General features: G+C 40.3%; 1 protein-coding gene across 13 annotated transcripts in view; it reads right to left on the minus strand.

Moving 5' to 3' along the window:
* Nucleotides 1-8441: 8441 nt before the first annotated feature.
* Nucleotides 8442-13771, minus strand: part of LTBP1 (latent transforming growth factor beta binding protein 1) — a 203657-nt gene continuing 198327 nt past the window's right edge. For all 13 annotated transcript variants that reach the window (XM_063328796.1, XM_063328794.1, XM_063328799.1 and 10 more), the window contains 2 exons: nt 10755-10904; nt 8442-9458 (listed from right to left, as the gene is read on the minus strand). In XM_063328796.1, the coding sequence (XP_063184866.1) occupies nt 9289-9458; nt 10755-10904 (320 nt within the window). In that variant the 3' untranslated portion in view covers nt 8442-9288. The remainder of the gene's footprint in view (nt 9459-10754; nt 10905-13771) is intronic.

A 13771-nucleotide genomic window follows, 5' to 3' on the forward strand; every position in this document is an offset into this window, starting at 1 on the left:
TTAAGCTGTGCTAAACACTGTTGCGTCAACTTATGGAAGACACTGTAGTCCAAGCCCCTTTGCTGCCATTTGAGGTAGGGCAGTCTGTACTGAATGGCTTTTTGGGGTATAGCTACACAGTTCTCTGTTGGAGTCTGAGTCATACTGACAAACATGTGCTCTTCTGCTGGAGTGGTGAATTGAACACCATAAATCATACCAGAACATGCACCCCTTAGAAAAGTGCACATGCACTGGGAGGGGAGGCAACTGATTTGCCCTGCTGCAAGGTGACATCTCTTCAGTGCCAAATCTCTGTTGGTTGCACCTGTCTTGAGAGCAGCTGACTGCCACAGCCTCCTTTTCTAAAAGGAAGAGGAAGAGTTGCTCCTTCATGGTTCCTGTCAGGTGCTGTGATAGCATGTCACCTCCTGGCTGACAATAATCTGGCCTTTGGAAGGCCCCAGGGGACAGGAATAGCAGTGTGCACAGTGAGGCTACCTCACCATGAGGTTTCTCCAGTGACTTCAAAGGGACAAGGATCACACGGTGGATATCTGTTTTGTTGTGTTGGGAAGATGAGTGTCTGTTTTTGTGGTTTTGCTTTTTTTCTCCCCTGCATTCTTAGGAATTGTTCCAGTGTAGTTAATGCTTTCCCTGTCTCCTTGACCTGCATGTATGAGCTAGCTTCACATGAGCTAGACCAGCTGCTTACCGCCTGGGGTAGGAATTCTGCTGTGCAGGGAGTTTAAATATTTTATTTCTTATGCATCAGGAAGAGTCCTCACAAGTGTTAGTCAGCTGGGCTTTTTTAGGTGACAGCTTTTACCTTAGGTGAATGGGTGTTTTAAAAATAGCCCTTGTTAGACTCTAATTGCTCTGCGGGAATCTTTAGACTTCTAGCATGCTTTTACTCCGATTTTGGGTTCAGTCTTTTTGGTTGCTGCCGTGTTCTTGTTCTGAGGCTTCACATTTCACATTTCTCCCATTGCAGAAACACAGATTCTGTCTTCTTGGAGTTGCTTCTTAAGACCACTGTTTCCCTCTGAGAGTTGTGGATTGTCTTACTCCTTAAACTTGAACGATATGGCACTTCAGATGCTGTGCTGACCTCTAGTGACAAAGGCAGGAGGAAAAGTATCTTTGCTGTTAAAACCTGTGAACGGCAGGCTTCCCCGGAGCTCTGCTTTTTTCTGCAGTTTTCAGCCCAAACAAATTACAAGGGCTTAATCTCTCCTACTGTATCTCCAGCTCTTTGTTATTTGCTTGTATTTCTGTCTGGTTGTTGAACAGCTGGTGCTGGATTCAGATCTTTTGCTGGTTGTGCAATGGGAGAATTCTGTTAACTTTTATTAATATTTATTAATTATAAAATTAATAAATTTTACAAGCTGCTGATACTTCATCCCATTTACGATCCTACAATAAAATGCTTTATATAAAGATAACTTAAAGCCCAAACCCCAGAGTTTAAGAAGTTTGGTTTGACTCTTTCTATTTGCCCTTTAATCAAAAATACATTTTAATTCATGTTTCATGTTGCCAACAGGAGTTGGAAGGGTTCAATGAGATAGTACTTGTTTTGAAACACAGAAAATACTTATAATTAGTAAATTTCTCTAGCATTGCTAGATCTCTTTCAAAAGGCTTTAAACACTTTATTCCTCACAGTTTTGAATTATTTCATTTTTTTAAATTTTGAAGTGTTAGAAAATTGCTGTGGTTCTTTATATATTGGGAGCACAGTTACTCCCTGTGTGAGTCACTGAAGTCAGTGGAGTAAGCACCAAAATTATGTGTGAAAATGTTAATATAGTGATATTAATGGATACTGTCAATTGCACTTGTACAGAAGAATGAAGAAATTACAGTGGAAATCAGAGAGAACTAAAACAGACATTAGAAGTATAAGGGAATCATAGTGAGAAAGCTGTTGGAGGGACCTTTTGTTTGGTCTGCCCTGGAGGCTGTTAGACAGTGTGCAAGGAGCTCTTGCTCAAGGTCCTTGCCCTTGAGCCCTGCATGCTGCTGAGTCTCTTGGAGCTGTTTTGAGGTAGGTGTTCAGACAGGGAAAATACCTATAGTGTGAGATTTTCCTAGACTATCTTCCTTGTGGTACACATTTGCAAATGTTTTGTTAGGTCTGGTATGTGGTAGATGTAATGTTTTTAGCAAACACTCAAACACAAACCAAGTTTTACTGGATGAAGTAAGGGCCAGCTTGGCTAAAAAATAGCTATTGTTGCCTTCTGGTGGAATAACCCAATACCAGAAGTGAACTTAATATATATGTCTGGATGCACTATGTATTATTTCATTCAATAGTGAAACCCTCAAAAGATTTCACTCCCTATTACCTGTTTTGTCTTATATTCAATGTACTGAAATGAACTAACAGTGCAATGAGTAATATAGTTAATGTAATTCCTTTTTTCTTTTCAGCTTAAGGGAATTTAAAAATAATAATTCTCTATTTTTCTTTAGTTTTTTGGGAAAAATGACATCTAAGCATGAGCAAATGTGAATGAAAATTCCGTGTTCGTTCAGCTCACTGTTGTGCAAATCAAAGGATTTCCCTTTCCTGTTTTATTTTTGAAACTTCCTTGTTCCGTGTTTGCTATTCAGCTCAGTTTGGTGATGCTGCAGGCCAAAGAATACATTCATTGCTAAAAGCATACTTGAAATTTCTTGCTTATGATTAAAGAAGGAAAATGAACATGTCACATCTCTCTGGGTCGTTTTGGGAAGACTACAAAGTTGACTTGGTGGTGGTGCCTTCTATTTCTGTGAGGAGAGAGACTGCTGTGATGGATGTGATAAGTTTACCTTGGCGGAAGATTTTTTCTAAGTACCGGATAGTAGCTATCAGTTTCACCACATGTCAAATCTGTATTTAGAGACTGAAAAGTGCATTGTGGAGTCCAGTGCCAACGAACAGGAAGGAATGCATGCATGGGATGGTGAGGCTTTGGGTCATGAGCAAATGACAGGGTGTGCTGGAGGCGAAAAGCAGGAGCAGGACTGCAGTGAGGACTGGCCCTGGAAAGGGCTATCGAATGGGACAGAAAGTGGGGAACGCCCTTGTGACCAGAGCTGAGCTGGATGGCTGCCTGCAGCAGGAAGGGGAGGTGTGATTCCGGAGAATGGTGCCTACTCACAAAGTGACAGGGACCGTGTAGATGACAGGAAAGTCGAATTCAGTTTCAGGTGGAAACAGCCTATATCCTGCTGGGGACTTTGGAACAAGTCCTACCCGCTCTTCTGGGCAGTTACCTCCTGGATGACAAGGGGCAGAAATTAAACTTTTAATGTGAAAGAAATAAAAAATCTGCTTTGCTGTACTCAAAACTTTTCTGCCAGAGACATTCCTCATTAAATACACATGGTGGGATTTTTCAAAAGAGCTTGGCACAGCCTTTGCTCTGCTCCCACTGGAATCTGTGGAGGTGCCACAGGTTTCGGTGGGAGGAGAGCTAAATCAATATGGAGTGCTTTGGAAAAATCCAGCCTGGAGTGGATCCTGGCAGCGTGAGTAGATAGGGATTGGAGGTGATGCTGAAATTGTCACGTAGAAATTTTCCATTCTGGCTAGCAGTATCCTCCCCATCCCCCTTGGTTCAGACTTAATGGAAATAAGTGTGTGGCAAAGCATGACTTGAGGGGAAGGGAAAGCCAGTGTAGAAAGAAATAAGAATATCCTAATTTCCTCCCTCCTTTGTGTCTTTTGTTAGGACAAAAACTTTACTGCAGAACTTCCCTTCCACCTGAGGTTGCCACTTAACTCTTCAAGAACATATTGGTTGATAGTAAGCAATAGTGCACATTGTGCATAATGCTGCTTCTGGATGGGATTCTCCTGAGCCAGGCTGAGCAGATTGGCATTCTGTTTTCTGCAAAGTGAAAGGAATGCTCCTGGCATGTGCTCAGGTGTGGGAGAAAAAGGGGAGAAGGGGTCATGTCCCCTTTGTCAGGCTCCCTGTCTCCCAAGTAAAGGGAACAGAGGCTGCTGTATAAAGTCACAACCTCCTCTTATGGAAGGATGTATCTTGTAAGGGACCTGTAGAGGCCCCTAGTGCAATCTTCTGCTTCGGGCAGGACAAACTTCAAAGTTCAGTGAGGTTGCTCAGTTGCCGAGGCACAGAGGTATTTTCCCAGCCCTACAACTTGAGAGGGAGAAGAGTAGAGCAATCACAGGCCCCAGACACAGCTGGGACAGGACATGCAGCCTGAAGACTTCCATTAGGAGTCTCTGAGTCAAAATATGTATCTGGTGATTCAGTGTTCTTGAAGGAAAGCTGACATCCCGCATTTCTTTAGTTTATATATCATTCTTTCCCCACCAGATAGTAAAATCATTTAATGCAGGTCGCCACAGGATAATCCTGTTTCTTTTTTGTACACGGGTGCTCAAATGGTAAAGGTCTGTGGGGGGGGTGGGGGTGGTATCGGGGTTCAAGATCTTTCACAGCTTGGTGTGTAAACACAGTCTGTGCCAGCTGTGGAGGTGGTGCCCCAGGAGGGTCCAATTTTTCTAGTGCTCCTGCTATGTGAGGTTATTCCTGCAGGTGAATGCAGTGACTGTAGCCCAGTCCTTGGCATTCTCCCAAAGAAAGAACGCTGTTGCTCTCACAAGCTGACATCGTCACTCATTGTGAAGCCTTCAGTATATGGCTGATTTTCCTCATTCACTTGCTCTTAGTTATTCTGCTTCTCTTTTGGACACATCACTTAGCTTTCCTAGGTAAATTTCAGATCTTCTGATAGAAAAAGCTATATAAATACCAAATAATGATCTCAGAAGTGAGGAGTAGCCTCTGTGACACCCAGCAGTTCACTTCTTTGCTTGAATTTTTCCTTAATAGCTCCCTTGGCCTGCTTGGTGTTAGCAGAGTCCCAAGCAAGTACAAACTACTCTTCAAAGTGGGTGGCATTATTAAAAGAACAATACTGTAGTCTCTTTTAGAGGCAGCAGTGGGGTTTTTAAGTTTGCTGTGCACTTTGAAGGAATGCACTGTGGTTCAGTTGCTGGCCAGACCAGGCCTGTGACATGGTCTAATGGGATCTGCCACCTTTCGTTGGTCCCACCTCAAGGGACAATGAAGAACCCAAACCTCAGATTCAAACCCCCATGAGGGTAAGGATCACTGGGAGCTAATAGGGCATGACAACCACTTTAGTGTCTTTAGTATTTTAGGACTTCTCTTAGTCAGGAATTTATTTGAGTATGTCAGTTGCCACTGACTAGCTGAATATTTGTCATGACTGCCAGTTTTGTCTCTCAGATTGAAATGGTCTGTCCAGCTGTGACTGTCTTTTCCCAAGGAATGTTAGTGCTCACTTTGAATAGTTTTAACATTGGCTAATTTTTCATTGAATAGCATCCCAGCATGAAAGTATCTATTCATATCAAATGTCTTTCTAGCTGAAATGTGTGTAACTAGTTCTGTAGTAACTTCATTCTCATTAATACAGCAACATTATAAGGGACCTAGCAGAATTCAGTTCTACCATGTCAGCACTTTTATTTTTTTGTAGCAAGGAAATGTCTGGCTGAAAAAGGACTAATTTTTTTTTTTTTAAAGGATCCATATGGATGTAAAAAGTATTGGTGCCATTTGGTATAAATTGTAATCAGTTCCAGACTCTGCTGCACTCAGAAACTTGAATCATGGAATTGTACGTGGTGGTTTCTGTATTTTTAGGGCTCTCACCTAAACCGCAGCTCTTGTAACAAGTAAATGGCTACATCCATGGTGTCCAATCCCTCGTCTTAATGATGTTAAGAAAATGTTTGTTTAACTATGAATCAAAATCGTATTCCTAAGCCCTGCAGCTTTTCAGGTGAAATGACAGAACCAGCCTTGCTACACTGGGGCAAAGTAGGTGGGCTCCAGAGGCTGAGGTCAGATCAATTGGATTTCACTTAATTCCTTCAGTCGTGGTTCCTTTGTTAAAGCATTTCTGGAGGCCTAGAGAGCCAGGCAATGATGTGGGATACTAAGCACTGGGATGTAAGTGGTGTTTAGGCTGTTTGGTCTGCTTTTGGCTCCCCGTGTGTGTTTTACAGCATATAGTAGAGGTAAGAAGAGGCAAAAGGGAAAGGCAGAAGCATGCACAAAGTATGTTGTTTGCTTATTTAGTGTCTGTAATAGAAGAGTGCAGCTGTGATCAGGACATGGCTATTGAACCAGAAGAATGTTTTCAAGCCTCAGTTAGGTCTTGGGTCAACTGCTGCCCTCTTGAATCAGGCAGGGGAGATGGACGGTGGCTGGACAAACCAAAACCTCTTTTGTGAATTGCTGGTAATAGAAACTGATAGGCCAGGAGGCCATTTAGGCTTAGGTTTGCTGCTTGGTTTGTTTTCTGTGGAACCAGAGCCAGTGTATGCCACCTCTGTGAACCTACTGGTAGCGTTTAACCCTGTGATTCATTTCAATCATGTGTGCAAGGCAAACGAGATGAAAAGGCCAGTACAATCAGGTCTGTGAATTTTGATGAACAGCTAGAGACAAGTGACCCAACTAACCCTCCCTGCTGAAAGCATGGACAACATTTGGTTTGGCAGAAATTGTGTCAATGCATGTGCGTCTGTCACCCACAGCTGCAGATGGGTGCTGCCTGTGCTTGTTGAGAGTAGCAGAGATACAAGGAGCTGGATACAGTCTGCTGAGGAGAGAGATATGAGGAAAGGTTATAGGAATTTAGGCTTCGTTTTAGTTGTGTTGCTTATGGAACAGCTTGGTTTTGGGTTGTTTTTTTTGTCTGAAATAACTCAAAGTAAGGCGGTCAGAGTGTATATTGCCTGAGAACGGCAAAGTCCCAGGCTATTCTGAACTTCCTGTTTTAAAAACATGTAATAAATCAGCAAGGAGCCAATCTTGTGGCTCAGAATTAGTTGTTCAGTACAGTGTTTGTCACCAAGCAAAGACTTCTAAGGGTGCTGACGTTTGAGTGTTATTTCCTCAGCTGTCATACTGGTGTACTCCCAGGAAGAGTGGAGACTCATGCTGCCATTTCAGCTCCCTAGCTGGGGAAGGACTGAAGGAATACTGGGATGTCGAAAATCTGAGGCTGTGGCGCTGATTGCAGCGGCAGCTTTGGGGCCTAAGCTGTCTTTCAGAGGTGAACACAGCCAGTTTCTGAAGCAGGAGGAGGCCGTCTAGAGGTGTGAATGGAGGGAGCACTATCTTGCCTATGAATTTTCAGATAGCTGAAAGCAGACCAGAGCTCATCTTCAATCGAGTGAAAGGTTGTAACCATGACTTTGCTTTTTATTAAAATCATAGGGTTAAACTTCAGGACAATGAAGAGCTCTTTGGTTACAGAATTCCCTGGTAAGACCAGACCTTCCTTTCTTCCTCCTAACCATAGCAGGTAAGCAAGAATTAGTATTATATTTTTTAATTATAGACCACCTGTAGTGTTTGTAGTCTACCTCTTTTGACTGAGAAGTGTGACTGGCTCTCCACCCCTCAAGTCAAGGGAGTTGGGCACATTTACCAAGAGTCTCTTCCTTAAAGATCGCTCCCTCTACAGTTTTATTCAGAATTTTTTCTTGCATTTTAACATAACATCAGATCTTAAAAGTCTTCACTAGTCATAGTGTCAAATTCCAGTAGATAGGGAGGAGGTGCCCCAGGAAGGACAGATGCTTCTACACCTGAATAGGCACGTAGGCCTTAATGAGATCTACTGAGTCCGCAGTACTGAAAAGAACACAACTTACAATATTTTTGGTTCAGTGGCAGACCTAAATATTGGAAAATAAATTTGATTCAGAACCAAAATAAGTATTTCTTTTTTTGGTGGAATGAGAAATAAAAATCTAATTTTCAGACAATCGGACCAAATTTAACCCACTTTATAAAGTCTCATGTTATCCTTTTCCTCTTAATGCAGGGCAGGTCTAAAAGACACAGCAAAAATGTTTCATTTGGAAAATATCAAAAGGACCTGTTTCGGGATTTCCAAAGCAAACTCTTTCACTCTGGAGAAGGTCAAAGTGAAATATCTGTCAGTCTCCTAATCTCTTTCTCTCCTTCCACTGAAAAATAGAGTTGATGGGAAGGTACAGTTCATCAAGAAAAGGAAATTCTCCCCCTCCTCTTCAATGTTTTCTGAAAACCAGGCCATCACACTGAAGAGCCTTATTTGCAGATTTATTGGGAAACATGCCTAAACCAGGAAAGAAGAAAAATTCCATGGGAATCAGCTTCCAAGTCAAACAGTTTCTGTAGGTCTGTGTTTGAAATCTTCCCTCTGGAAGCCTAACTTCAGCCATCAGCTAATTCAGATTCTGGTCTTATTAAAACAGACGGAGAAGGAAAAAACAGCCAGACAACTCCCTATAACTATTGTAATGTAAATGAATTCTATTACTGCAGACACCTGAGGGGTTGATTCTTGTAACGTAAACACCAGTACAAGAACAAAAATGCCTACAATTAGTAAATAGCTTTTTTCTAAAAAAAAGGTGATTTTATTGAGTTTTAATATACAGCTTTAATATGTTAGGGTAATCATACAAGATCTCTCTTGTGTTCAATTTACACATTACAATACAGACGTGAGCTAAAATCTTTTGTTTTAATGTACAAAAGGAATCCAATGTTGTCCACTAGCAGCTTTGAACTTGGCAAGAAAGGTTCTAAAGACTTTAAGTGCAGTAACAACCATATAGAATACAAAATGAATATAAGGACTTTTCGCCAAGGTATATAAACATTTGAAAACAAATGGTGCCTGCTCCACAGGGCAGACAACTAGCAAATTAAAAAAAGTCACTGACCAATGTTCCAGAGAAGGAGGAGCATTACCCTGTGCAACAGTTCTTATAAAATGGTCTAAGAATATCTGTATCATAGAATTTGTACTGATCAGAAAAAAGGTCTGAAAAGAAACAGTAGGCAAGGAACTGAACAATCAAAAATGACATAGTAATATAAAATATTTCCATCACTATTTAAATGCCAAATTAATCAAGCAATAGTAAAAAAAAAACAAACCAAAAAACCAAAGCTCTTCTGTTTAAAATAACAGCACTGTTTTTGCTTATTTTTAAAGACTTTTTTTTTCTTATGAACACACTATATAGTTGATTGTTTCTTTCATACAGAGTAATGTGTCCATTTGGTCTGTCACTTCAGTGAAGCTGATATGCAATCAGCCCATCATGTCTCACCTTTTGACACATTTTAATGCTTTTCTCCCCTTACGTTCACTACTCCGGTGCCTTCTCAAGTTAAATACTTTTCTTCCTTTTCTTTATACAGTGCAGAGTATATGGGCTTAGGATATGGAGATTTTCCTCTACTCCAGTTCACTGTCTAGTTGTGAGTTCAGTGGTGTGCAGTAGTTTGGCTTGTCTGAAGGTACGTACCCTGGGAGACACAAACACTTGTACGAACCTTCTGTGTTAATGCATTTGGCATTCTTGCAGAGAGACATCCTGTTGTTCAGCTCGTTGCACTCATTCACATCTGCAAAAAGGGGACATCAAAACACATGCAATGAAGTCTGCTGTGTAGGTAGAACTCGTTTATTTCCAGCATTGTCAGGAGTAGAATACGCTGTATGAATACATTGAGAACTATATTTTCAATACAGATCAGGTGGAATTAGGCTGGGTCAAAAGCTGTAACAGATGAGTATTTTACTGGGAAGAAGTGGATATTATCGTAGGAAATCAATAGTGTATTAAATGGCCTTAAACTGTTAGATCGGCAACTTCAAACTCAGACTAAGCTGCAAAACAAAAATGTAATAACCACTGACAGGTTTTTATGTAATGAATGAAAAGCAGCTTACAAGAAAGAACCTCCAAAGAAGTTGTTAGTATAGTAAAATATTGTTAATTGTTGTTAGTATAATACAGATATTATGCTAAGAGCCTCCAAGTTCTTAGTATAATATCTGTATATTAAAAAATTAAATGCTTAAATGTTGGTGTTCTCAACTGAATACTTGTGAACAGCAAACTACCTGCACTCAATATTGTGCAGCATTGGCCTGAAATACACAGGAGCTACATCTTTTCTCACTAAGGAGGCCAGCTTGCCGTAAAGTCCTACAGATTACAGAAGTCATGAAGGCAGCTTATCATGATACAGCTGAGAGACCTCAGCTGTGGGTTAAGAAGAAAGCATCATGCTAAGCAAGGTCAATAGAGACCTTAAACTGAGATACCCCTAGGCTTCTACACTGAGGGGTGTTTTGTGTCATCTTTTCACTGATACTTGCCATTCCCACGTTTTTTTGATTTAATTGAAGACATAGTCATTAGAGGTCCCAGTTAGTAGTTGTGCAGATTTACTAGTTTGAGAGTGAGAGGAATAGTCTGGTCTGTTGACTGTTGAAATCAGCGAGACAGGGGCCAAACCCCAAGTGGTTATCTGCATATTTAGGTGATTCAACCACTCTAAAAATCTGGTCCTAAAATTACTCTTCTACTCTGGATCCAGTTCCATCCTCTTAGCTCACTAAAGCCTTTGAAAAACATTTGTCCTGTATATTAATGTTAAATTACTGACAGAAGTTTAAGCTTCGCTACACAAATGTGTGTCTGCTCATTTCTAGGCTCTTAACTGTAATGAGGAACACCAAGGTAGTTATTTTTGTAACAATGTTTACTGGTGTTTGCAGTAAATCAAACAAAGTTAGTATCTTTGATACAATTAAGGTGGTAATTTCTAACCAGTTCCAGTGCCTCCTTAGGCCAAGTGACTGAGTCAACTGACAGACTAACAGAAGAAGGTAAAGTAGTATGCTTTCCTCACCAACACAAGTCATTTTGGCCATGTCCAGGTGATAACCATCAAAGCAGTCACAGGTGTAGCCTTCTTGGACTCTTACACATCGGCCATTTTCACATCCATTCAGAATACCACATTCCTCTGCTTGTAACTCCTCAAAGCTGTTCAGAAAACCTGGGTGGAGAAAGAATTGCAAACAAGTCAGTTACAGAGTTGTTGAATCAGTATACCCAAATGTATAGCGAGAGTCTGAAATTCTCTCAGAAGTTCACTGGAATGTGACTTGACTTTGCAGAAAATAGGTCAGCTTTAGCAGATCTGCACCATCTGGAGTTTTAAATGCACTAGAAATGTGCTGTGATGTATTTCAAGATGAAAACTGAATAACTTTGTGAACTCTTCAGTTTTTAATTTGTGTTAAAAGTCTGTGGTTTTTTTTGGTAAAGGAAACCGCATAATTTGATAGTATATTTTTTAAAGGATAAATCGTTGTTTTCTAAATCACACCTTTTATTTGAATTGTTACATACATCAACCTTTATGGAAAAAAAGGTAAGAAGTGGTAGTACAGTTTGAGATAAAAGTTCCTTAAAACAGTACTCTAGGAAAATAAGGTGTGTGTAGGGGCGAAGAGATGCATTCTAACTTATCTAGAAGAAAACATTAAAAAAAATAAAAATAAATCTCAACTGTCTTAAGGAAAGTAAGAAGAAATCAGAGACTGCTTTCCTGTTGTGGTTTTGGTTAACAACCCTTTGGCTGGTACTCCAGCAACTGGTGCCAGTACAAATACCTATAATATACCAATTGCTTCTTGTCATAATTCTAGATGGTGAGTAGTCAAAGCTAGAGAGTTCTCTTTTGTATTCAGTGGTTTGTACAATGCCTTTTGTGCTCCCTGTCTTAGGGCTTTTTTTGACAGTTACACTTTTTTATGTGTAAGGAAGGATTTATACTTAAAAATTATTTGGCATTTTTACACATTCAGAGATTCTCTCTAGGACTGAATTGCTCCTGTTAGTCCTGTACAAGTTTTTTCACTAGCTTTCTATTTGTGCAGCAGTGATGTAACAGGACTGCAGATGGCAGCCCATCACGTCAAAAAGACTTTTGAGGAAAAAGTTGAGAACATCTCAGAGTTGTAGGTTTACCAGCATAATGAATATATAATGGAGCGGAATACAGTAGGACACATGTCCCCATCTGCCCCATAACATATAATTAATATAGTGACTTCACAAAGAAACCATTGGTTTATCTAAAACCTGTTCACTGATGTATATTGTTGCAACAGTTGTGATGTGTAGATTTGCAAAGCTACCTAGGAATACATATTTCTCCCTTTCCTTGTGCTTGTTCTCCTGTCTTTTTATATTTACTCCATCCTGTCTTGGTTCTTGAGGCCCTCTTTTCTCTTGTCCTGCTTTGCCTTTCCTACTCTGCCCGTTCTGCATCACCCTCCATTTAGCTTGTGTACTGTCATTTCCATGCCCCCTCTCTTTGACTACATACATTGTTTCCATCCTGGATTTTCTCTAACATGAGGGATTCTTAGTAGTGATCATGGTGGTCAGTCATACACTGAGTAAATTCTGGAGACACTGAACACATAATGTGACATAGGTACTTGCTGACATATGCCACATCTCAAGAACGTATACAATACATAGGATGTCTACAAGTGGACGTTAAGTGGGAAACATTACAATCTTTTCCATGAACCTAGTAAATCACATCTCAGTGCAACAGTACGGAGGATATTGAGCAGACTGTCATGATGGTTACAATGTAGTAAGAAACTTGACCAATTTTCATTATGTTCTCAAGTCCTCTAACAGAACTTGCAGAGGGCTCGTGAGGGTCCTTTAAAGTGAAGCTCTTTGCTCATTTAGAAAACAAATAGTGTCAAGAAAGGGAGATGCGCCCCCCAAATACATGGATATTTTTGTAATAAATAAAAGGCATGATTTGACATATAGAATATATGTACATGTATATGCATATACATATGTACACACATATATACATCTTTTTCTCTCTCTCTCATAAATAGAGTATGTTGTAATTTTAACTAGCTAAACCCAAAGTTCACAAAATATCCTACCTCAAAAGAGCTGGATGGGACCTGGGTTGTAATTCTAAGATGCATAGTTGGTTCTGTGGAAGTTGATTACACACAGGTGACAAATACTACATTGAAGTACATGGCCTTGCCATGGGATGGAAGGTATTGTTGTATTCCTCATACAGGTCGCAGCAGGATTGTGACTTTGAAGGCTTTGATGCCCTAAACATGTGGCAACTGTATCTATCAGGGAATATGCCTCTGATCAGGTCGGAGCCATGCAGCTGTGTGTTTAGGGTTTCTTATGCACTTGCTTGCCCTTGTATCCAATTCAGTGATAGGATGGCAGGAAGAGACATGAGTTCTTAAGCTTCTGTCCCTAAGACTGTGGCCTCAGCTGTGGATTCAAAACTGTCCAGAATTTTATTGCATTTATTCACCACTGCTTATAACTTGCGAAGTGCTTCTTTCCCACTCATTATTCTATCTATCCTATTGGTTACCCAGTCATCTTTCTGGGCTTTTCATTGTGTTTGGTAGTTATCATCTGTGTGACATTTCAATTAGACATCAACACTCAGTACTGTTTAATTAAAATCATCTGGATATAAAGAAATAAGACATTTTACAATTCCGTGTAGAGCTAGAAGGTCATTTAGATGCTAAGTAGAAATGAACTCATTAACCTGATTTGTGTCGTTCAATATGTGCAAGAAATGCATATCACCCTTCTAATAGTGTGCTGTAATCCTCCTGCCCTGTTTTAATCTATTACCATTACTTTAAAAATTACTTCTTGTACAGGAGAAGCACTTTGGGAAAGAGCATAGTGGCAACTGGTAGGCCATGTGTATAAAGTACAGAGAGTTACCAGTTCCTTCTGATACCTTCACTTTTCTTCTCAAACACTGTGACGAGATGTGCTGGACTTGCACAGGGTGGCTGATTTTGAGGAAGATGCTGAGAACTGTAAGCG

Source organism: Chroicocephalus ridibundus, chromosome 3, assembly GCF_963924245.1.
Source record: "Chroicocephalus ridibundus chromosome 3, bChrRid1.1, whole genome shotgun sequence".
Lineage (NCBI taxonomy): Eukaryota > Metazoa > Chordata > Aves > Charadriiformes > Laridae > Chroicocephalus > Chroicocephalus ridibundus.